The 20,811-nt window shown below is 37.4% G+C and overlaps 5 protein-coding genes across 8 annotated transcripts; 1 reads left to right on the top strand and 4 right to left on the bottom strand.

Moving 5' to 3' along the window:
• Positions 1–2,448: 2,448 nt before the first annotated feature.
• Positions 2,449–3,887, bottom strand: LOC112179485 (DNA-directed RNA polymerases II, IV and V subunit 12). Its single transcript, XM_024317903.2, has 3 exons — positions 3,717–3,887; positions 3,545–3,637; positions 2,449–2,769 (listed from the first exon to the last, which is right to left on the bottom strand). Exons 1-3 carry the CDS (start codon positions 3,760–3,762, stop codon positions 2,747–2,749), a joined length of 162 nt encoding a protein of 53 aa, XP_024173671.1. The 5' UTR covers positions 3,763–3,887; the 3' UTR covers positions 2,449–2,746.
• A 1,189-nt stretch (positions 3,888–5,076) lies between these two features.
• Positions 5,077–6,614, top strand: LOC112177032 (GEM-like protein 4). The gene is made up of 4 exons (XM_024315199.2): positions 5,077–5,487; positions 5,568–5,654; positions 5,867–6,147; positions 6,284–6,614. Exons 1-4 carry the CDS (start codon positions 5,313–5,315, stop codon positions 6,470–6,472), a joined length of 732 nt encoding a protein of 243 aa, XP_024170967.1. The 5' UTR covers positions 5,077–5,312; the 3' UTR covers positions 6,473–6,614.
• Positions 6,529–7,945, bottom strand: LOC112177034 (kunitz trypsin inhibitor 5). 2 transcript variants are annotated; one of them, XM_040511113.1, is made up of 3 exons: positions 7,030–7,945; positions 6,867–6,956; positions 6,529–6,826 (listed from the first exon to the last, which is right to left on the bottom strand). In XM_040511113.1, the coding sequence occupies exon 1, from the start codon at positions 7,693–7,695 to the stop codon at positions 7,045–7,047; it is 651 nt and encodes a 216-aa protein (XP_040367047.1). In that variant the 5' UTR covers positions 7,696–7,945; the 3' UTR covers positions 6,529–6,826; positions 6,867–6,956; positions 7,030–7,044. The 2 variants fall into 2 exon arrangements, with proteins under 2 accessions (XP_040367047.1, XP_024170969.1); XM_024315201.2 differs by lacking the exons at positions 6,529–6,826; positions 6,867–6,956 and having other exon boundaries at positions 7,196–7,337; positions 7,438–7,945.
• A 168-nt stretch (positions 7,946–8,113) lies between these two features.
• LOC112177035 (basic transcription factor 3) lies at positions 8,114–10,658 on the bottom strand. The gene is made up of 6 exons (XM_024315202.2): positions 10,547–10,658; positions 9,613–9,680; positions 9,222–9,370; positions 9,070–9,126; positions 8,581–8,619; positions 8,114–8,470 (listed from the first exon to the last, which is right to left on the bottom strand). The coding sequence occupies exons 2-6, from the start codon at positions 9,678–9,680 to the stop codon at positions 8,283–8,285; spliced, it is 501 nt and encodes a 166-aa protein (XP_024170970.1). The 5' UTR covers positions 10,547–10,658; the 3' UTR covers positions 8,114–8,282.
• A 1,488-nt stretch (positions 10,659–12,146) lies between these two features.
• On the bottom strand, positions 12,147–19,685 carry LOC112179973 (CDT1-like protein a, chloroplastic). Of its 3 annotated transcripts, none has more exons than XM_040512225.1 (10): positions 19,413–19,685; positions 19,215–19,328; positions 18,142–18,367; positions 16,649–17,383; positions 16,004–16,205; positions 15,820–15,915; positions 14,350–15,095; positions 13,980–14,206; positions 13,209–13,281; positions 12,147–12,398 (listed from the first exon to the last, which is right to left on the bottom strand). In XM_040512225.1, the coding sequence occupies exons 1-6, from the start codon at positions 19,562–19,564 to the stop codon at positions 15,821–15,823; spliced, it is 1,524 nt and encodes a 507-aa protein (XP_040368159.1). In that variant the 5' UTR covers positions 19,565–19,685; the 3' UTR covers positions 12,147–12,398; positions 13,209–13,281; positions 13,980–14,206; positions 14,350–15,095; position 15,820. The 3 variants fall into 3 exon arrangements, with proteins under 3 accessions (XP_040368159.1, XP_040368158.1, XP_024174222.1); XM_040512224.1 differs by having other exon boundaries at positions 14,290–15,095; positions 15,825–15,915; XM_024318454.2 differs by having other exon boundaries at positions 15,825–15,915.
• Between the last annotated feature and the right edge of the window lie 1,126 nt (positions 19,686–20,811).

The raw sequence follows: 20,811 nt of genomic DNA, 5'->3' as shown, positions 1-20,811 counted from the left end.
TATACCAATTTACAAGTTTATCTTTTTTTCTTTCTTTAGTGTTTAGCTTTTTCATCTAAAAGAACTAATTAACTCTTTAATCCATCCATAAATTATCTACTTCCGGTTAATGGTTTACTAGATTGATAACTTGGTTTCGCAACCAATTTGGTTTTTACTTATTCCGAAAGGGGTCCCGTTCCCCTGGTCAGCAGCTGACCAGGGATTTTGTGCTCAACTACCGTCAGATTGAAATCGGACGGTTGACATATATCATCTCTGAAAAATTTAAATACATGTCAAATCGGACGGTAGTTGAGCACAAAATCCCTGATCAGCTGCTGACCAGGGGAACATCTCTGTTCCGAAAGAATCAACTTATAGTTGAAACTGGTGGAGTTTGATTAGTAGGATGATTCAGAAATAAGTTATAAATATCAATTATTAGACTGAAAAATCTTACGTTCATAGAGGCCCGTGTGCTCCCAAATTTCTTTTACATTTAATAGTCTAATTGATTATTTGACCTTTCAAAAATTAAATTTACCTTCAAAGATTATTGCTAATCATCTACTCATTCAATTGCAACAAACAAGTGAATAGCTATAGTGAAACTGTGGAAGTTAACGGTGTCATGATTAACTATGTAATGCAATCAAACGAGTTATCAAATGTTGTAGAGATGACTTTTATAGAAGTGATCTAACTTCTCCCGATCAAAAAAAAATTGAGTTAACTTTTGAATGGTTAAATCATGAATCATGAATAAATGCACAGTTTTAAATTGTTATAATTTCTGTTTTTATATTTAATACATGTGGTTGACATACATTTGTCCCTCACAGTCCCTTAAAACTGTCCCTTAGGTGAGCAAGCCTGTAAATAAGAGAAGTTTAGATACACAAGTTCATACTGGTATAGACTTAAATAATTTTCATATCAAACTATCAGTGGGTCGAATTTCCACCCATTTTTAAAATTTTGACAATTGACAAATATGTTGCACAAATTAGGTGACTAATTTGTATAACCGAAATTTACCCTTTTTTATGTACACGAACTTTGAAATCTTTTGAGATTATAAAGTTTAGAGAATTGACAGAGAGAATTTATATCTATAATTAATTTAAAAAAAAAAACTAACTCTTTTTATTTTTGGGTGAGATTAAAAACCAAAGTGTTACCATGTTTCCTGTCATACATGTAAAACGTAATACGAAAACCAAAGAAACCTTAAGCCTAGGGATTCGTGATTAGCGCTGGCCTTGTTCAATCGCACCCAACACCGATTTCTGCTAGGTGAGACAGTTGGCGGCTTGATTGGCCTGCAATTTCCGGTGCAGCGGCCATGTTTCTATTAGGTTCTAGAGTTGTGGCCTAGACTAAAATTGGGCCTGAATCTGGACTTGGGCTGATTAGGCCCAAGTCAGGTGCTTGTAAGGAGGGGGGAGGTTTATTACTTAGTGACCTAGGCAGGCCTAGCGCTCTAGCCCAAAAGTAGACCTTCTTGGGTATTATGGGTCAACATATGGTCTTCACGTGCTAGTGTATCTGGATCATGACTTCTTAAGGAATTGGTAACTATCTTGAATGTAACTGGTATTATATTACTATCTTTTCAAGTCTAGTATGCATACGGATAGCTTCAAGGAGCTCTTTAAGATATTTCTAGTCTTTATTTTGTACCGCAAGTGCGTGCTGACAGGTGAAGTTTAGATACCAATTTCTTCTTGGGCGAGGTTATTCTTGCTCATATTGGGCTTGTAATTATGCAAGCATTTCTTGATTGTACTGAGTTGCAGTGCTTAAATGGAAGGTTGGTTATTTCTCTGTCAATTTTATTCTTGCTCATATTGGACTTGTAATTATGCGAGCATTTCTTGATTGTACTGAATTGCAGTGCTTAAATGGAAGGTTGGTTATTTTAGTTCTTGCTCATATTGGGGTTGTAATTATGTGAGCATTTCTTAATTGTACTGAGTTACAGTGCTTAAATGAAAGGTTGGTTATTTCTCTGTCAATTTTCTTATTTAAGTGTCGGTAGATTCTAGTTGTTTTGACTGGTGATATAATTATACCAACTTCTATTTAAAAAGTAATAATAAAAAAATAAAAAAATTGGACCCATACAATGAGGCATGGTTTCACTCGATGAAATACATGAAGAGTAAATGATGTCATGAACTGGCCGAAGAGAAGCATGCCTTAAACGTGTCCTCCATGCGCTGCAGCCCTAGTTGGTAACGCACACGTCTCGAAAGTCGAAACTAACAGTAGCACGAGTAAGAATTCGCCAACTCGATGCCCAAGCCAGTCTCTGAAATGCTAGTTAAGACTTGAGAAGAGCAATTGGACAGTAGGATTGGTCGTGTTCCCTCACTTAAAGCTTCATACTATGATCTGCTGTTCAAGCTTCATACAAGCTTAAAGTCCTCTCCATATTTTAACAAGCAAAGAAAAACGCCAACATACAATCCTCACTCTCATATAATATGTCATGTAATTTGCACAACATAATTATCATCCCAAGGTGGCCAATGCATATTTCATAGACTATATTACCATTACATAATCAGTCAGTCCTAAATGATTACAGATTACACACGAGCACTCATTACATTGAGAAACCAGTTCAAGAGATTATCAGACTATATAGTTCCAATTGGCACAAACAGACCAAAGCACAAAAAGATTACATTGCTAAACCACGACACTTGCCCTTATTCGGTTTTGCAATGCCCATCCTCTGCACTTCTGCAGGGTTTCTTCAGCGTGCCTCATACTGAACAACTGCAAGAGCCAAATTTATATAGTTCAATATTGTGATACAGAGTGTGATAGATTGGTTGACATAATCAGCGGAGGAGCCAAAAAGGCCCAAGTTAAACACTTGGACCAGGAACTTGTACTCAAAAGTGCGGAGAAGGCATTTAAGATGCTAATTAGGAGGCATTCATAGTGTGTCTTTCTCTTTCCAAATTGGTGAATACTGGAATTCACAATTGGAAGAGGGCCAACTTGTCTATGACAATTGCGTTGATAGTGTAGTATTGGAGATTTCTTTATGACAAACACATGATGATGGAGGCCAGCATTTAACTGGAACAAACAATATTATCCATAAAACTACAAGGAGATTATCCCTACCAATTGCAAATATGAAGGCCCCATGAGAGTAAAATAGTGCCAAAAGAACAAACCAACAAGGGTTTCCGCTCTCGGTTTTATGTTTTAATTGGGAAACTAGTAAGAACTGCCTTCAAAAGAGGTCTACTCAAGCTCCAGGTTCATCATGATAACCACTTATCAGATTTGTTCAAGTTCCAAATTATAAAGCTAAAATTCAATGACGGCATCCTCATCACAATCAAGGAACCAGATGTCATAGCAATTAATCGAGAGTCAGACTTGACAATTGGCCGTACCATTCCTACTAACTTAACAACAACAATTCATGGTCGGCCCGTTAGGCAAGAGTAGTATCCAACCATATATGAATGAGAAGAAACAGAAGGTAGAAAGATTAAAAAAAAAAAAAAAAAAAAGGTGGCAATGGGAAACTTACTGCGACGAGTGCGCTTCTTGTATAAGATGCGGTAACCGCATTCGCGGCACTGAATCACATCGTTTGGCTTCAAAGGGATCTCCATGCCGCAATCTGCAACACCACAAACAAACAAGGTTTTAGTTTCGCAAATTGAATTTTCTCAAACGAAACCCAAGGGAAGATCGAGTACCTCCACAAATGTAGTACACTGGCTCTGCTGGCTGCTGGGGATCCATGGGATCACAACGGTCTCTGCTCTCTAGCCTCTAGGGTTTTTAATTTCTTTCTTTCTTTTTTTTGATCTGGTAGGGTTTTTAATTTCTCTCGAGCAAAATAGGTTGGAATTCAGGGGACGCCGGCAGCTGGGGTTCTTCGAGCAATTTATACGTAGAAATAATCTCGGGTCGGGTTCTTAAACTTCAAGCCCAATATAGTTATTTGGACACAACTGTTGTACATTGACATTGGGCTTTTCATTTATTCGTTGCTGCGTCACATGGGTGGATCAAGTGTCATTGGGCTGGTATTTAGTTTGCCATTGACTTGTCGGGGGGGGGTTCGATTCCGGTTGGTGGACCATTCTAAGCCGCGCGATCAACTTTATAACACCAAATGGTTGAAGATATTACTTTCTGACAAAATAAAAAGAGTAATCAGACAATTAATTGGAGGGAGTGTCTGATCCTTTGGGGTTAGGGTTAAGCGATCAGGGAGTTGGGAGTTGGGAGTTGGAATTTTTATTTGGGAATCAAAATATTTTATGGGTTATGATAAATATGTAGGATGATATAATTTGTCAACAATCTAGTGTGTTTCGATTAGTATCACTTTTCAATTAAACCTTTTGACCCTAAACACTTGATCACGGTTCAATTAAACCTTTTGACCCTAAACACTTTTCAAAGGCCCCTCAAACCTGCTGTGCTATTTGTATTGATGGTTCTTCGTTATAGAGTTATCTTTGCGATATATCACCGCTATGTCAAAGCAAATTGAGTAGCCATTCGTGCACTCTTTGTTAATTGGTGCTTGTTAGAATACATAGATTTTGTGGAGAATCCTAGTATTATTTCAGGATGTGTCTTTATACTTATTATAATCTAGAGTTCAGACTCTACATCCCTCATTTGTGTTTTGCAATTTCATTATTGGGCAGCCGCACGGGCCCATCTCAAAGAAAAAAAAAAACACTTATCACGCTCGATCGGAGTGTTAATTGTTTAGAATTAAAGCAAATGAAGAAAAGGTGTGGTCACACACTACCTGTAGTCAAGTCAAGATATATAGGGGAAGAAAAGGTAGTCACACACTATACAGGTAGTCAAGATATATAGGGGAAAAAATGTAGCGTCCGAATCAGCCAGCTTTTGTTGACTTGGAGGAATTGGAAAGCGAAGCAACTTTCCATCCATTTTCGTAGCTCGGTGATTGCCTTGCCAGGAAAGTGGATCATGTTCTGGAAGTTGTGTCAAAGAAAAGCCACTCACTCTTAATTCATTATAATTATTTTGTTCAAAATATTGTTCAACTTCAACGCCACACAAGGGGAATCTTTGAAAGTCGTTCAGTGCTTGGTTCCTGTCTACCTCGCTCACTCGCTCAGTCTTTGGCTTTTTTCTCAGGATGATTATTATATATCGTAGTCAGTAAAACTGTGATTATATAATGCAAGTAGATGGAGTAGCACGATAAGCAGGACAGCTATTTGTTTGAGAGAGAGAGAGAGAGAGAGAGAGAGAGGAGAACCCATCTTTGATCGAGGGAGAGAAGCTACGTACGGATTAATATGAGGGAGAGATTTGGAGATGAATTTGTTGCGAGTCCATATATGAACTCATATGACACTACCCCAGAGAGAGAAGGGCTGCAGCAGCAGCACTCTTCTCTATCAGAACCTGTGAGCTTGTGGCACAGCCCATCATCTTCTTCAGTTTCAGAGGGCTCTTCCTCCTTCAAAACCAGTAAGTTTTGTACTTAATTCATATAAGAACCAACTCTTCGTCTGTCTGTGCTGACGACCAAGTACGTAATGATGGATCAGGTGGTGATTCAAGTTCAAGGAAAGGCCTCAAGAAAAAATTTGGTGACAGGAAAAGCAGCAGTTTTGCATACAGGATCCGCGAGCACGGTCAGTTTCTTCCTTCTCCAACTCAGACTCAGACTCGAACTAGATCTTGATTAAGTTGTTTCATGAATCATGTGTTACCCAACCAGCAAGTAAAGTACTTCAATTGATCTCTAGTATTACAAGCTAGGTTATTAACTAGAAAGTGCATATATAGCTAAGAATAAGATTAGTTGAATTGGATGAATGATATTGATGTTAATTTGCGTTTGCAGTGAAACTCGGGCCAAAGTTGTCTGAAACTGTCAAGGGAAAGTTGAGTTTGGGGAAGAGAATTATTCAAGAAGGTGGAAGGGGAAATATATTTAAACAGATATTTGGTGTGAATGAAGGTGAAGAGCTGTTGAAGGCCTCACAGTGCTACCTCTCAACAACTGCTGGTCCTATTTCTGGCCTCCTTTTCATTTCTACTGAAAAGCTTGCTTTCTGCAGTGAAAGATCCATCACCGTCCCTTCTGCAACTAATACCAACCAACTTATCAGAACTCCTTACAAGGTAAAACTCTAGCTTGCATGTTTTTTTTTTCTCGCAAGTTCACAACACAATCAGTCAGAGTCATCCTATTTGAATCACAAACTCGTGTGTATCTACATGTATGTACTACATTGAACCAATTTATGTATGATTGCAGGTTGTGATACCTATAACAAAGATCAAAATAGCTAGCCAGAGTGAGAATGTGGACAAACCACAACAGAAGTACATAGAGATAGTTACTGATGATGATTTCGAGTTCTGGTTTATGGGATTCTTACGGTATGAAAAAGCTTTGAGAAATCTTCAGAAGGCCATTTCCATGAGTATGAGCAATCAAGATTGAGTAGAAAGTTAATAGAGGGGAACGCCCCACAAAACGTGTTTTTTGAGATAGATTGATGTCACTAGAATCAGCAACTGTTGTGTATTCATATATAATCCGAATGACCTTTATATGTGTGTGTAACATATTTTTGTCAAGTTCACCCTTCTTTCCCGGTTATATGTTTTGACTATTGATGCTTTCATTTTCGACGAATTACCCTTGGTCACACTTACTTCTCATGAAAATTAAAGCTGAAAGATGATGAACAAAAAAAAAAAACCCTATTTCTGTTCTAATAAGGTAGAGTAATGGAACCTGCAGCAAATCTGTTTCTTAATCGAAGGAAGTTGTTTACCCTGAAGGTTTGGCAATTTAGTTGTCAAGCCATCTGTATTTTTTTGGAAGCAAGCATTTAAGATGGGAGACATGATTGACCCTTAGCTTGCACTCTTCAATATTAAAATTTAGATTCTCAACAGAATCAGTATAATGATCCAAGCATAGATAGATTGGTTAACAGCAACAGTTGCAGCTGTCTTATTTATTAGTTAACTGAAATTCAAGTACAAAAGCATCTGATCTGAGTCAGCTTATACTCTCTTGAACATGACTTTAATTGGTACATCACTTAGAGCCAGACGCCTAATCCCATCTTCAAGATAAATGCCAACATCTCTGCATAGAACCTTGCAGAAATTACAGACTGTGGGGCAGAAAACGAGCTTGTAGTCATCATCATATTTCTCAATCTTAAACCAGTTGCTTATAGTTTTAGGACCCGGGTTGCCTTCAACGCCCCCACTCGTGACAAACCATTGCCCTGCTGATTCATCAAAATTGTCTAACTTCCTAACCTTTGAAGTCTCCAGACAGATTATTACAGCTGCAGAAATAGAGAACTTAATGTTAAGATCAGTGGATAGGTGAACAACGCCTTTCTTCAAGTTCACAGGCGATAATGTGAGTGGAAGACCATTGGATACCTCGTGTTGCTCTTGAACAACATCAAGTGGGCAGTTAGTTTTATTTCTATTGCCAGCGGTGGCTAGAGTTAGCCCCCCACCTCTCCCACGGATGACCGGCAGGATCCAATACTCCACTCCACTTCGGAGATTATCACCTTTGATGTCAAGCACTGGAGCAGGAGCAGCATCAGCTGCAACCAACAAAGCCTTGTCTCTGAAGGCAAAGAAACTGAGGTAGCAGATAAAGGCTAGTGATGCCAATGCGCAGGGTCTCATAGCTGCAATGAACAGAGAAACACGAAGGGTAGGCTTTTATTTATAGCAGTGGAATTATGCCTAATTGTTCTTAACTTCTTATCCCATTAGTCATAAAACCATCACCAGCCAAGTCCTTGAAATAAAAAAAGGAAGCCAAATGTCAAAATATCCATATTACAAGTCCAAGTTTTCGCCTACACGAACGTGATATCATGAACAAACGCATATTAAATTGGTGGCACTGAAATAACTATATATATAGGCCGGTGAGGTAGTGCCAATTTCAGTTCTTAATACACAAGCACATGACTTTGACACCATGGATTAATATATTTCTTCAGTCGATATCAATTTCCTAATGGAACACCCAGAATATAATGCTTTAATATCTTAACTCTCGATGCAAATATTGCCTAAAACAGCAATCCAACCAGGATTCAGAAAATAGTAAAACTAGATTTAAACCAAAGGGTAAAAGATAACTATCCAGTGTATCACAAGGGAGGTCGAATCAAACATGGTCAGACTTAACAATGTAAAGGCAAAATCAAAAAACTTTCACATTGAAAGTACATAAATAACATAATCCAAGGCAGTTGATTCTCCTAAGAAGCTTGACTCTCCTCCTTCTTATCCTTCTCCTCAGCAGCAGCTTCGAAGGTCTCCCCAGCAACAAGCTCTGGGACCTCATCATCATCATCCTCTGGGGCGGTGGCTCCACCAGCACCAGCACCCGGGGATTGCTTTTGAAACTGCTCTGCTAGTTTCTTCAAGTTGTCCAGGTTATCTGGCCCTGAAAATAATGAAATGTGTATTATGAGCTCCAGAGTCATCCTCAAAGGGACTGAAGAACATGAGCAACGAAAAAAACAAAAAAAAGTAAAGGAGCACAAGCACACTTACCCAAGTGGCTGATAATACTAGGTAGAATATCCTGCAACTCTACAAGAGAGAAGACCATATGTTTAGTCACATACCAATACGAAGTTGAAAAGAAAAATGATTAGAAAAGAGAACAGTTAGCGAGTGAAGAAAAGAGAAAGCAAAGAAAAAAAAGGCGCTTAGCAGCTTATACACAAGTTTCCAAAAGAAACGGTTTACTAGCTTAAACAAAATTCAAGTATAAATGCACATTAGCTTGAAAGGAAAACAGTCAAAAAAATGATTGCAAAAGAAAGATCCACAAACTCACACAAAACCAAACTTGAATTACAGTAAAATTGACAACTTAAAAAGAAGGTGCCATAACCTAATCATAAACACAACCTTGATGAAAATTAGAAACGAAAACTGATCATACAAGCAAAAACTACATGGTAATCATCAGATGATAACTAACCACAGGTTAAATACCAGATCAAATCTAAAATATATAGAAGAATGGAAGCATACTCTTTGTTTGAGGAGAACCACTAACAACCCAAGTGTTGGCAGCAATAGAAGCTTGAACTGAAATATAAAAGAAAAATTATTAGATATAATGGAGGGAATGAAAAACAAAATATTAGTTTAAAAGAACCAAGTCACTGCTAGGTTGGCTTCACCTTTAGGATTTATGAACTGAATAACTACATCATCCTTAAATATGTTGACCTCCTCGATTGCAGGAATAGCATTCACCCCTATTCTCTTGAGGGTGCTCTGAAGTCTTTTGTCATCTGTGGTGGTTGTCTTGTGAACAGCCTTCTTCTTTCTGTAGTTAAGAGCAAATTTGAAGGAACCAAATCAGGTACAAAAAAATATGATAATTACAAAATAGGTCGTTTCCCCATATTGCTCCTCCCACATGATAGTATAGAGGGGGTTTAAATTTCAAGTTACAAGCAATTTACCTATGTGTTTGGTCAAAACCACAACCATAATAAAAGTATACAAACAGCCTTGTGAGTTCACTAGGTGTATAACATAAAAGTTTCAAAATGAAAAGTATCCCACCTCCTCATGCTACCCTTTCCACCAGTGCGAACAGCACCAGCCATCTTCATAAGTTTCTCCCGATTCATCTGCATAAAGAGAAAATAAAGTAAGACAACGAACTAAATTCAAATGCAACCTACAATTAAAAAAAAAAAAAAAAACCTAGCATGTCAAGTAGCCCTAAATTTGAACCTGACAATACCATACAAGAACGCAACCACACAAACATAAATGCTGTCACTTGAGCTATTAATTTACACTACTGGGTAAGTTCTTTTAGAATCTATTTCAAACCAGCTGGCAAATAAAATTTTGCATCTTTGAACTACGTTTCTGAATTGTAAAGGCAACTCACTCAGTTCTAATATCAGATGTCTTGCAACTCAAAACTTTCAAAGCGGAAAACAAAAAATCAACATTACATCTAAGCAAGGGGGTGGGCATTTATAACCATATATGAGTCAGTGGATGTATATACAAAAGACAGTATTCCAACAGACCTAAAATTACACAACTTTTAGACCAGATATACACAAAGACAGTCATAGTGGAATCGGCTATAGTTGGGCGTTTTTAAAAGGGAAAAAAAAAAAAACCAAGATAAGACGTTTTTAAAGTGATAGCAAGAGCATATGTAAACAATCGGAGCCCAACTATAGCAGATTCGCAATCCCATTGAATTTGACTCCCAGAGAGTTGAGAAAACACACAAGGATACAGGTCTAAAGTACAAAACTTGGTGCAGAATTGCAACACCCACCAGGCAAAAGATGAATTTTAGATTGGGAAAAAAGTAGGATAGATTAGAAACTGAATCTATCGCACTTGGATTAATGATCAAAGATTAATCAATCCTCCGAATTAAACATGTATAAACGAAACAAAAGGAACCCAGAATCAGAATCAGCCGAAAACGCAGACAGTCTAGCAAGTTAGAGAAGAAAGCAAGTACCTTTGGGTTTTGGAGTTCTTAGGGTTTTTGTGAGTGAGATAAGAGGAGATAAGAGTGTTAAGAAGCGAAGACCTCAGACGGCGCATCGGTTAGGTTTTCTCCGCTATAAAAGCCCCCTCTCGCCTCTCCCCCACATCTGACGGTCACCAGACGACCTCGCTTACCACGTGGCAGTCTATGATCCCAAGGAAAGAAACAAAAACCTTTTTATTTGTTTTCTTCTTTTTTGCTCGCAGCTTTTCTTTATTTTCAAATGACTTTTTTTTTTTTTTTTTAAATAAATTTTCAAAAGACTTTTGTTACACAAATATTTTTATGATTGGTTAGTCTTGGCATTTGTATATATGGTTAGTCATTTAACTTCTCAAGAAAAAAAACATGATACAAGTCCAGTGAGGTTGTAAGTCTATTCAAAACTTTTATAGTGAAGCGTGTGATACTCCAAATTGTAATGTTTGTAGATTTATTTTGTTATTGAATATAATATTTAGAGTTTGTCGATTTTTATCTTATAACTGGTTAATGGTTTTTTGTCGGTTTCATTGTTCATAATAACCACAAAGTATGTAATATCTAAATTTTGGTCATAAGACTTTTTATACTTAAAATGAATTTGGAGTCCTGCTACGATGGCTCTCCTTTTGTACTTAAAACTAATTTGGGGTCTGCATTCGATGACATCCTCTTTGTGTAATGTTTTTGCTCGCAACAATTGTTGAGCTTTTTTTTTTAAAGAGGATGGAGCATTTTTAACTAATGGATTATATTAATAATGATTTCATTCAATTCTAATTGTTGGGTCTAAGCACTATTTTCCTTGGTTGTATTCTTCTTTAGTTCTTTCGTCAATAATATGGATGTGGAGAAGAGTCACCAGCTTAATTATATAACTCCATTTTTCTTAAATCAACTATTTAAAATGCTTACCGCACTTTCTTAAAATACAGGAGCTGAAATGACTTTCACGTCATTAATTACATTTTCCGGTACAATACCAATACATCTTTGATAGATTAGATTTTTTGCAATGGTAGATATGTCCCTTCCTAATCTACCACTACTCTTGTTAAGGGTCAAGTATAACTATAGATTAGTTATATAGTCCTTTAAAAATGTGACAAATGTAACTTGTTCAATTAGTTAGATGCATGAGACTATTAAATCACATTTTATTAGTTTAAATACTTTAAAGCACTATAGAACTATCTTATATGGTATTGCATGTTTTTCATTGACATCCTAATTAACATTCGCCACTTCCCACCACGTTTGACACTATCCTACCGTAATGAAATATAAACAGATCATCTTCTTCCTCCTCCAAAAGTAGGTCGAAACCGAGCATAGTAACTTCAAACCCAATAGGCGTCATCTGCCGGCATCAGCCAGACCGCAACCCTCCTTGTCTCTTCCCCTCTTTCGTCTTTCGGAACCACCTCCTTTAACAATTGCTGTGCTGAACCTTAGCTTACAATTCTCTATTATTTTTATTTAACAGTTAAAAAATTGGTAGAGGGGTATATGGGAAATGAGGAAGGATTGCAAAATTTATTTATAGTCAGAGACTAGAATGAGGGAGAGCAACCAAAGCTTTCAGAAATGACAAGAGAAGCCACAGTGCTGTGGTCATAACCAAGAACCATAATCTTCAATGAGTATACAGCAAGGAGTAATACAATCTGCTAAGTAGAATAAATATAAGCCAAATACATGAGCAAATGGTGTAGAAACGGGCAGTACAACCACAATTGCTCCCACAAAGTCAACATTTTCGGAAGTTGAAGAAACACTAATTGTAGCACAAATTTAAACCTTCCAGTTCGATGCTTTCTCTAGATCTCACCATAGATGCCTGAAATTATAACAGAAGAAAAGTTAAAACTACAGTTTAAGTTTAACCATGAAAGGTCCATAACCACCTGATAGACCAACTGAAAGGACTTAACATGCATCACAGTGCATATTAGTGCAGCTCTTACACTGATTACTTGTACTGAAAAACTGGCAAAGAACTCAGCAAGGCAAAAATATCCAAGTCCAAAACCATCCCTTTTATCCGGCTACTAAATGTAACCTACAACCTATAATTAGTGTTCTAGACAAATGCTTGGGGTACTTTACCGACTCAAAAGTCACCTCTGGAATTTAGGCTAGTCTTTTTGGTCAAGTGGATTTCACCTTTCATGGCAGCCCAACCTCAGTAAGTATTTAGATTTTAACCAACAGATTTCCAGAACACGAAGTGAAGGCTATAAAATTCACAGACATTGTGTGATGGGAGGTGGTATAGACCCCCTTTAGTATGTTCAGGTGTTGAGAACTTTATAAAGGAGGATCAAGTGGCTGAACGGAACTTCAGTTTTGCAAAAATAGATATTTAGATTACAGAGGAGGTATACCAAAATCTTAACATCCAAACTAGTCGAAGAACCTCAATGCCACAAGCCCACAACAACAAAAAATTTAGGGCTGGAAACAATAGTCGTAAGTTGTAACATGATTCCTTTCTACATGGCATTGAACTACATATCATCATACATATCTTCAGTCAGCTGTACTATCAAATCCAAGTACATCACTAACGACACATCCCTAAGTTCTGGTATAATAATAGGATTATGAACCTTGTAATGTTCAAAAGATAAAAAGGTTTGAATGTTACCTCTTGCAAAATTCTGTTAAATACCGCGAGCTATTGTAAAAGATGAACCACATCAACACCAGGACCAACGTATCTGTCAAGATTAAGGAATTCACAAGTGCAATACTATAACAGCTCAGAGGAAATGAGAGAACTCCTTTCTAAATTTGATCAAGCATTGTGGGAGACAAAGTATATAAAGTTCCAACCTAAAAACTTGCAGATCTATCTGCTTTCACAACTACAAAAGACATACGTAAAGCAAATTGGTGGGAAAAAAAAAATGTGTAAAGAGGATACTGAAAAGATAACGCTCCCACCAATCCAACATATAGAGCCCAAAAGTGACATTGTATAGATAGATCTTACGTTGAACCCAATTCATGGCTCCAGGACCTACAAACAGAAATCACAAACGTTGGTCCAACTATAGTTTGCCTAGCTGGAGAAGGTGAATCTAAGATTCTAGATAAGCTGAAGAAGAAAATCTAACCCAACACCCCAAAAAAAAAAAAAAAACCTAAAACTACATGTATATGCTTTTACATATTCTGAAAATCAGCATAAAGCAGAGAACTTGACACATTGCTATTGCTAATATTGCACCAAAGAACAGCTCCAATCAAATAAACCTGATCCCCAATATCAAAATAACTGAAAACCCACAAAAATTCCACTAAACCCATATCAATTCATGCAAAAGGGTATCACAAAATCCAATCCAAACATAGAAAGCATCAAAATTTAATCTTCTAGCAACCGAAACAATCAAATCCAGAAGCTTTTGCATACCTTCTTCAAATATATAGCTTGACTATCAGAGAGAGAGAGTTGGAGAACTGTGTGTATTTGTTAAAACTTAAAAGTGGTTTGAACCTCGAATCAGAGGAGCTTGAGATTGAGGAGAAGGGTTGTGAGGCTTTATATTCTTGGCGGTGCCGGATTGGATTGGAGGCGAGGGCCGGATCGGATCCGGATTCGATGAGACCGGGGGGAGAGAGACGAAATGGAATTTGGCGCTGAGAAACAAAGTCTGAGAGTTATTGTCATTTTGGCGCTGACTAATAAAAAACAAAAACATAAAAAGGCCCACCGGCCAAACCTCATACGCTGCCTAAGACCGCTCAGGCAGCTGCCGAAGAGCCGAACGCTTACGGCTTACCAGCATTATTATAGGCTATAATCGGATCGGGGAGGCCACGCCCAGCATTTTTAGATTACCAGCTAAAACATATATGGGCTATCGCTATTGTTCTAATTTGAGTTTGACAGTTAATGAAGGAGAGTTGATTGCATCGTATCAGAGAAAATACTCTTGAGTTGATTGCGCCCCAAGTGGGCAAAGGACGAGTTGGCGGAATATAACTTGTTTAGGGCCCTGACATCAATTTCCGGGATGGTTTATTGCAAGTACCTCCCTTCTCTCGAGACGACATTCTGCCTCGAGCATTTCTACGAGATGCATGTATTACATTCACAATCGGTCTCGTTCTCGTTTCAGTACAACGTTTCACGGTGACCCAAAGTCCGCAGCACTCTTTCTGCCTACGGAAACGGATTGACCAAAAGGCAAAATATACAGCATACATGGTAGGCATTCATTCACTAGCATATATATATATATATATATATATATATATATATATATATATACCCACATTACAACAAACCAAAGGAATCCCTTGTGGTCTAATTGGAAATATAAATAACACCCGATCTCTAGAATGAAGCAGCGAAGCAACTTGATACAGCAAGACTCTTCACAGTTTCCTTTCCAACACAACTGCCAAAGGGTCTTTTACTCTTGCTGGAACGGATCATCCCTCAGATGCTTCCTCCTTTTGGTCTGAAACAGTCAGATGCTTGAGCTTTGATATAACTGAGTCCAAATTTGGCACTTTCTTGACGCTGCATCCCAATTAGACAAACGTAATTGACATAAATCATAATTACAAAAAAAAATGACAAGAAAGAAGCATCACACGCAGCTCCATATCTGGATTTAAAAACATGCAGTATACAGCGTGCATACGAAAAACTCCCAAAAAAAACAGTGCTATTTAATTATCCAAAGGACGTTTATCACTTTACCCCCTCATTTCCTCCTGCTTAATTGAGTTTATCTCAAATTCTTAATTTTCAACTCAAATGTGGCCTAAAACAGACTACATCTGCACTAGTACATGCCGCACCAGAAACATCCCATAAAATACAAACCAATTCCTAACCTGGATTGGAAAAATCAAATGCAAATTCACCAAGAAGTAACCTATAATTTGAAATGAAACTAGAAAACCTTGACTTAATCTGATTATGAAAAAGCCTACACATATCAGAAGCAAATCAACTTCTGTAATCAACTTTGGATGGTCTCAATTGGCTTGAAAAACAACCTTGTCTGATTTTATTTATTCGTTAACCCAACCAAAAATAGAAAAGAGAAACCCTAACCCTATACTGCACACTGGGTCCGTATGAGTAGCTGATGCTACTGGACCTAAGATTCATCAGGATTGACCTTGTGCAACTCTGAAGGCATAGTTATAACACCAATGACCATGCACGCACCAGAATTAGTTTTCAGGCACAAAGATCAGAATGCTGAACTAATGAAATGATGGAAAAAAAAAAACTCACGTGTACATAATATCCCCACTAGAAAGCAACTTGCTCTGGATCCAATCTGGAACATGCCTTTCAAGAAGCCCAAACTGTTCTTCAACTTCTTCTGCAAAGAAAACAAAATATAGTCACCAATCATCAAACTTACATATGAAATCAAAACACAGATCACTATTAAAGACATCGATACGCACTTCTTTCAGTAATATCAAGACTATTCATAATTATCTTGTGCACAAGCTCCTCTTTGGTGATAGGAGACCAGTTAAAAGACTTCAATACACCATAAATAAGAGTAACCATGTCAGCTAGGCGAGTAGACATCTGCAGGCGCATCAATGAGCTTGTTTGAGTCTTCTTGCAATCCTCATTAGAGCAACCAAGGACCCGTTCTACCTATAGAGACAAACAGGTAAACCATAAAGGGATAAAAAACAACTTCACCACTATGAGCAAAAATAGTGCATGCAGCAAAATTTAGCGTAACAGTGGATCACATGAAAGATATATCTACTTGGCCAAAAGAAATATCATTACATTTCATAATGTCATAAAATGCAATTGAAAGCTGATGGTAAAAGCCTTCTTCAATAGTATACAAATCAGCATACATGTTACACATACCAGAGTTTTGATGCTAGTGAATCTGGTTTATCTTATCATGAAACTTGAGCTAGTAATTTTATTTGGCACATTTAGAATTGCCCCAAGTCAATAAAGAGCCTCAACGAAAACAGCATAAATAGAATGCAAGTCCAAGAAAACAGTAAACAATTAGATTCAAAATATGACAATGCCACAATTAATAAAATAATTAATAACAGGCAGAACAAGCATACCTCTTGCCTTGCTGGAGAACAAGTGAGGTATCTATCTCCGACAGTTTTTCCTATAGCTTTAGGGATGTCTTGGTGTACAATATTGTAGCATCCTGACTCATCTGCAGTGTAGTCCAATGCACTTTTATCACCTTCTAGGTCAGAGAAGTCTAGAACTCTTTTTGCAGGCTTATAACAAGATGTTGATTTTTGGGTGTTCAAGGTCTCATGCTTGGCATCACAACTGGGCATCGATCTCCTTGGTGTCAATGGTTTAGGTGTTTCTATCATCAAACTATTGGCGGATGAGGTGAGCTTCACAAGAGGGCTATCAGGTATGCTGGAACCAATAGAAGGCTGAGGGTGATTCAGATGTATTGAGTGGTCAATAATACTGAATTTGGAGCATGATTCTTTCCGCTGCCAATTTTTGATGTCTTGCTCAGGATCGTAAGACACAACAAGAAACTCTTTCTGCAGCCCACTTTTAATACTTTGGTTATTCATACCATCAGCCGATGGCAGAGGTGGTGGAGATGATAAGACTTGGGTTTTTTCTGTTTTAGCAATAACATTATTCCGCGAAAAGTGTCTACTGATATATGGATATGGACAGACTTTTTCTGACAACAGCTCAGTTTCAATTGAAGTTGGCTTAGGTTCCATCAAAGAATCTGTAGACAATTGCTTCAGGACAGGTATCTGACTTCTTTTGCTAAAAGGCTCTGGCAATATGGCCTCCGGAACATCAGAAGCCTTGACCCCAGAAATGCAAACAAGTGAGTTCATTTCTTTTATCATCCAATATGAAATGCCACCTAACTACATAAATATTGGCTAAACTAATCAAATGCATGATGCAAAGAGCTAAGCCTAAGGAAACAAAACAAAATCACTCTGTTGAAATCAACTTAATCCATTTGGAATACATTTGATACAAAATGGGATTATCATCTATCAGTTAACCAAACTTTACATCTGAAAGGTTTCATCTCCTAGGTCGCACCAAAGAGCTAACCCCAAACCACCCAAATATAATCAGTAAGTTGAAGCCAGCTCAATAGAATGACTTTACATTTTATATACCATAGAACTGTCTGACCATCATATGCCAATTACTTGATGAAAAAAAACATTTGATAAGTAGTTTATTTAACTCCTACATGCTAATTCATCTAGCCTCTAATCTAGGTATCAATTCATATCCATATCTCCTGTTTTATTTAATCAAATTATCCCCTACCAAAATAAGACTAACAACTAAGGAATCCCTGAAAATTTGTATCATTTTATGAGGCCCAACCAAGGAGGTTGCAACAGTCTTTCAAGTTGTTCTAAGACACTAAACTTTCTAACGAAGGTTTTTCTCCTTTTCTTTTATGTTCTTCTGACAATTGGGTGGATACCCATAATTATCATTTTCATGATTGTTTCCCATAGTGAAACTAGGATGATCTTGCACAGCTTCAAAAAAAAAAAAAAAAAACAATACTGACAAAAATATGGAGCAGTACCTCAGGATGCATTGCAAAGAAACTCATAAGCCTAGAAGCAAAAACTTGGCGCAAAGCTGTAAAATCAGATATCTCACGGTGACCTTTTACAATATCAAATAGCAAGCTGATGTTTATATCCGGCTTCATGAATTGAGTTTCCTTGTCAGACACCAAAACCCAATCTATCTTTATGGCTTCAGGAAGTATAAATTTCATCTGAGCAAGATGCCTGTATAAGAACTTTCTGCAAAAGAAAAACAATAACAGTTTGGTACACTACTTAGTAACAGGCTCGTGAGAGAGAAAAAACTATAGGTTAAATAATGAAAACCAGTTCAGACTGTTACTAGTTTCTTAGGATACAAGAGAAGGAAGTGCAGTCAAGCAGGAGGAGCACATAGAGTACTCCCATTAAAAAGCACTTGGAGCAATTTTTTACAGAATAAAAAGAGACATGGTCAGGTATCATCTATTCCAGCAGTAGAACTTACCCACATGCCTTAACCATGAAAAGTAGTTTCAAATGGGGCTCCAACAACTTTATAGCCAGACCCAAGTCCCAAGTGTTGGCCAAAGGATATCCACATTATCAGTTAACGAAACAAGCATGGGTACAGCCGTAAAGGGTATGATATTGGGCAATGGACAGTTAAAGATGGTAAAAATCTTATGAAAAACAGGTGAAGATGATGTTTATGCAGTTATGATGATAGTTTCATGATCCTTGATATTGGAGAACCAAACCTATATAAAGCCATTCCAATTTAGTGGGAAATCTTTGAGTAAGGTACAAACTGCCACTGTATATATGTACATATATGTGTGTATTACAGCATTGAGTTGTACTATCAGAGCTTCAAATGACTGAATAGAACGAACCCATTAATATCGATCAGTATATGTGTGAAAGAGCCTAATCTCAATGACAGTCCTCTTGTTCCGCCAATTTGATAAGGTCCTCAATCATGCATTAATGTTTTCAATAACAAATATCTGAGGCATAACGTATTATAATTCTGAATCATTCCTCCATTAGACCAAAAAGAGTGAAAGACCTTCAAAGACGCTATGTTTGAACCAATTAGCATTACCTTTTTGCCAGGATTTCCACCTGAGTAGATATATTCCGGAACGTAGTTGACTTTTTACGCAGACGAAGCAACCTTAGCGAACAATTCATATGATCAAGGAAATCTGCTGCACTCCTGTAACTCAAAAGACGATTAATTTTAGATTCAAACAATCACATTTTAAAATGAAACGGAAAAAAAAATGAAGATCGAAGTTACTTGTCCGGAAGTTGGAGCTGTAAATTGGTGGGCAAAGGGTCGCTTATCTTCTCTGGCGTCGGACATTCACATCCAACTGCTGGGATTTTCACCGGAGCAGGAGACGGACAAGCTGATTTCTCAACTCCAGTAGCAATATTCTTGAAATCCATTAAGCCCGGACCGGGATGACGAAAACCAAGAATTTCGGAAACCCAATTTCTTTTGCGATTGCTGCGTGTTATTTAGGGTTTCCGTTTCCCACAGCTTTTCGGAGGGAAGAATGTGCAAACTTCAACTCGTTATGCATTTTTTGAATCAAAGACCAACTGGGCCCTCCATAACTTGGACCGTTGGGCGCTGCAATTTGGGTTGGGCCAATCATAACCCTCTCTGCCCATTTTTTTTTTCCCTTGTTTCTTTAGACCATAGGGTTCTAAGTTCTAACATAACTCATAATTCCCCATCCTCCTTTACTAGTTGCGCTAACCTCAAGAGAAAAGCCCACCATAATTTTTTTTTTTTTTTTTTTTTTCGAATAGACAAAATAAAACTACAACACAAAATCCCAAATACAACATTACAACCACAACCCAAATTATCAAAATGGAAGGCTTGACTAGCTGACAAAGATAGAGAATGGCTCCATGATTGAACTCCAAGATGATGACCACATTTGGCTATAGCATCCGCAAGAAAGTTTATCAAATGCTTGAATGTGACATTCGCCACTCTATCCACCAAAATTCTAATATCCTGTAAAAGAGATTGTAACTTCCAAGGGATTTGACAAGCACTCGAAATACTGTCCAGTAGAATTTTAGAGTCTCCCTCCACCTCCAGATTAGTAAAACCATGTAACCAAGCCGCAATTAAACCAGTCCTAGGTGCAGAAGCTTCAATAGTGAGAACATCAGTATCTATTAAGAAGATGATATTTATACACCTTTTCCCACTAAAAATACTAATCACAAAATTTGTTGTGTTCTAATTAACACACAAAAAGGGTGTGTAGTTAGTTTTTTTTTTTTTTTGAAAGGGGTGTGCTCAGTAATTCAACACAAAAGATGTGCAAATGTCACCTCCCATATATTATTATTCGAATGGTACTTTTATGCATTGGACGCATTTTGCATACATCTTACATCATAATGTTGGGATCAAATGATTCACTTCTTAAATTGCTCTGCATAGACTCTAACCTCCCAATTTGATAAAAATAGTAATTATTTGTTTATTCAATAAAACTTAATGTCTAAATGATTTTTAAAGGATAATTTTAAAAAAAATAATTGGCCTCAATCACAATGTTGTACATCGTAGGGTAAGATATAGGAGGGAGGAGACTCGAAAGTCTTTTATTAATAGTATTCTCATAAGGGATAATTTTTAAGACTATAAGAGTAAGTTCACCCGTTGG

This window comes from Rosa chinensis, chromosome 7, assembly GCF_002994745.2.
Source record: "Rosa chinensis cultivar Old Blush chromosome 7, RchiOBHm-V2, whole genome shotgun sequence".
Classification (NCBI taxonomy): Eukaryota; Viridiplantae; Streptophyta; class Magnoliopsida; order Rosales; family Rosaceae; genus Rosa; species Rosa chinensis.
This window is presented reverse-complemented; position numbering and strand designations above follow the sequence as displayed.

Bases quoted from the DNA above. Each gene is read 5' to 3' on its own strand.
- LOC112179485 (XM_024317903.2), bottom strand. From the start codon at position 3,762: ATGGATCCCCAGCAGCCAGCAGAGCCAGTGTACTACATTTGTGGAG. The intron at 3,638-3,716 runs GTACTCGATCTT...GTGGTGTTGCAG, and splicing joins AGTGTACTACATTTGTGGAG to ATTGCGGCATGGAGATCCCT. The intron at 2,770-3,544 runs GTAAGTTTCCCA...TGGCTCTTGCAG, and splicing joins CAAGAAGCGCACTCGTCGCA to TTGTTCAGTATGAGGCACGC.
- LOC112177032 (XM_024315199.2), top strand. From the start codon at position 5,313: ATGAGGGAGAGATTTGGAGATGAATTTGTTGCGAGTCCATATATGAAC. The intron at 5,488-5,567 runs GTAAGTTTTGTA...ATGATGGATCAG, and splicing joins CTCTTCCTCCTTCAAAACCA to GTGGTGATTCAAGTTCAAGG. The intron at 6,148-6,283 runs GTAAAACTCTAG...GTATGATTGCAG, and splicing joins TTATCAGAACTCCTTACAAG to GTTGTGATACCTATAACAAA.
- LOC112177034 (XM_040511113.1), bottom strand. From the start codon at position 7,695: ATGAGACCCTGCGCATTGGCATCACTAGCCTTTATCTGCTACCTCAGT.
- LOC112177035 (XM_024315202.2), bottom strand. From the start codon at position 9,680: ATGAATCGGGAGAAACTTATGAAGATGGCTGGTGCTGTTCGCACTGGT. The intron at 9,127-9,221 runs GTGAAGCCAACC...TTTATATTTCAG, and splicing joins TCAGTTCATAAATCCTAAAG to TTCAAGCTTCTATTGCTGCC. The intron at 8,471-8,580 runs GTAAGTGTGCTT...CATTATTTTCAG, and splicing joins TAGTATTATCAGCCACTTGG to GGCCAGATAACCTGGACAAC.
- LOC112179973 (XM_040512224.1), bottom strand. From the start codon at position 19,564: ATGGATTTCAAGAATATTGCTACTGGAGTTGAGAAATCAGCTTGTCCG. The intron at 17,384-18,141 runs GTACTGCTCCAT...TCTGGGGTCAAG, and splicing joins TCTTTGCAATGCATCCTGAG to GCTTCTGATGTTCCGGAGGC. The intron at 15,096-15,824 runs GTGAGTTTTTTT...ATTGGGATGCAG, and splicing joins AGTGGGGATATTATGTACAC to CGTCAAGAAAGTGCCAAATT.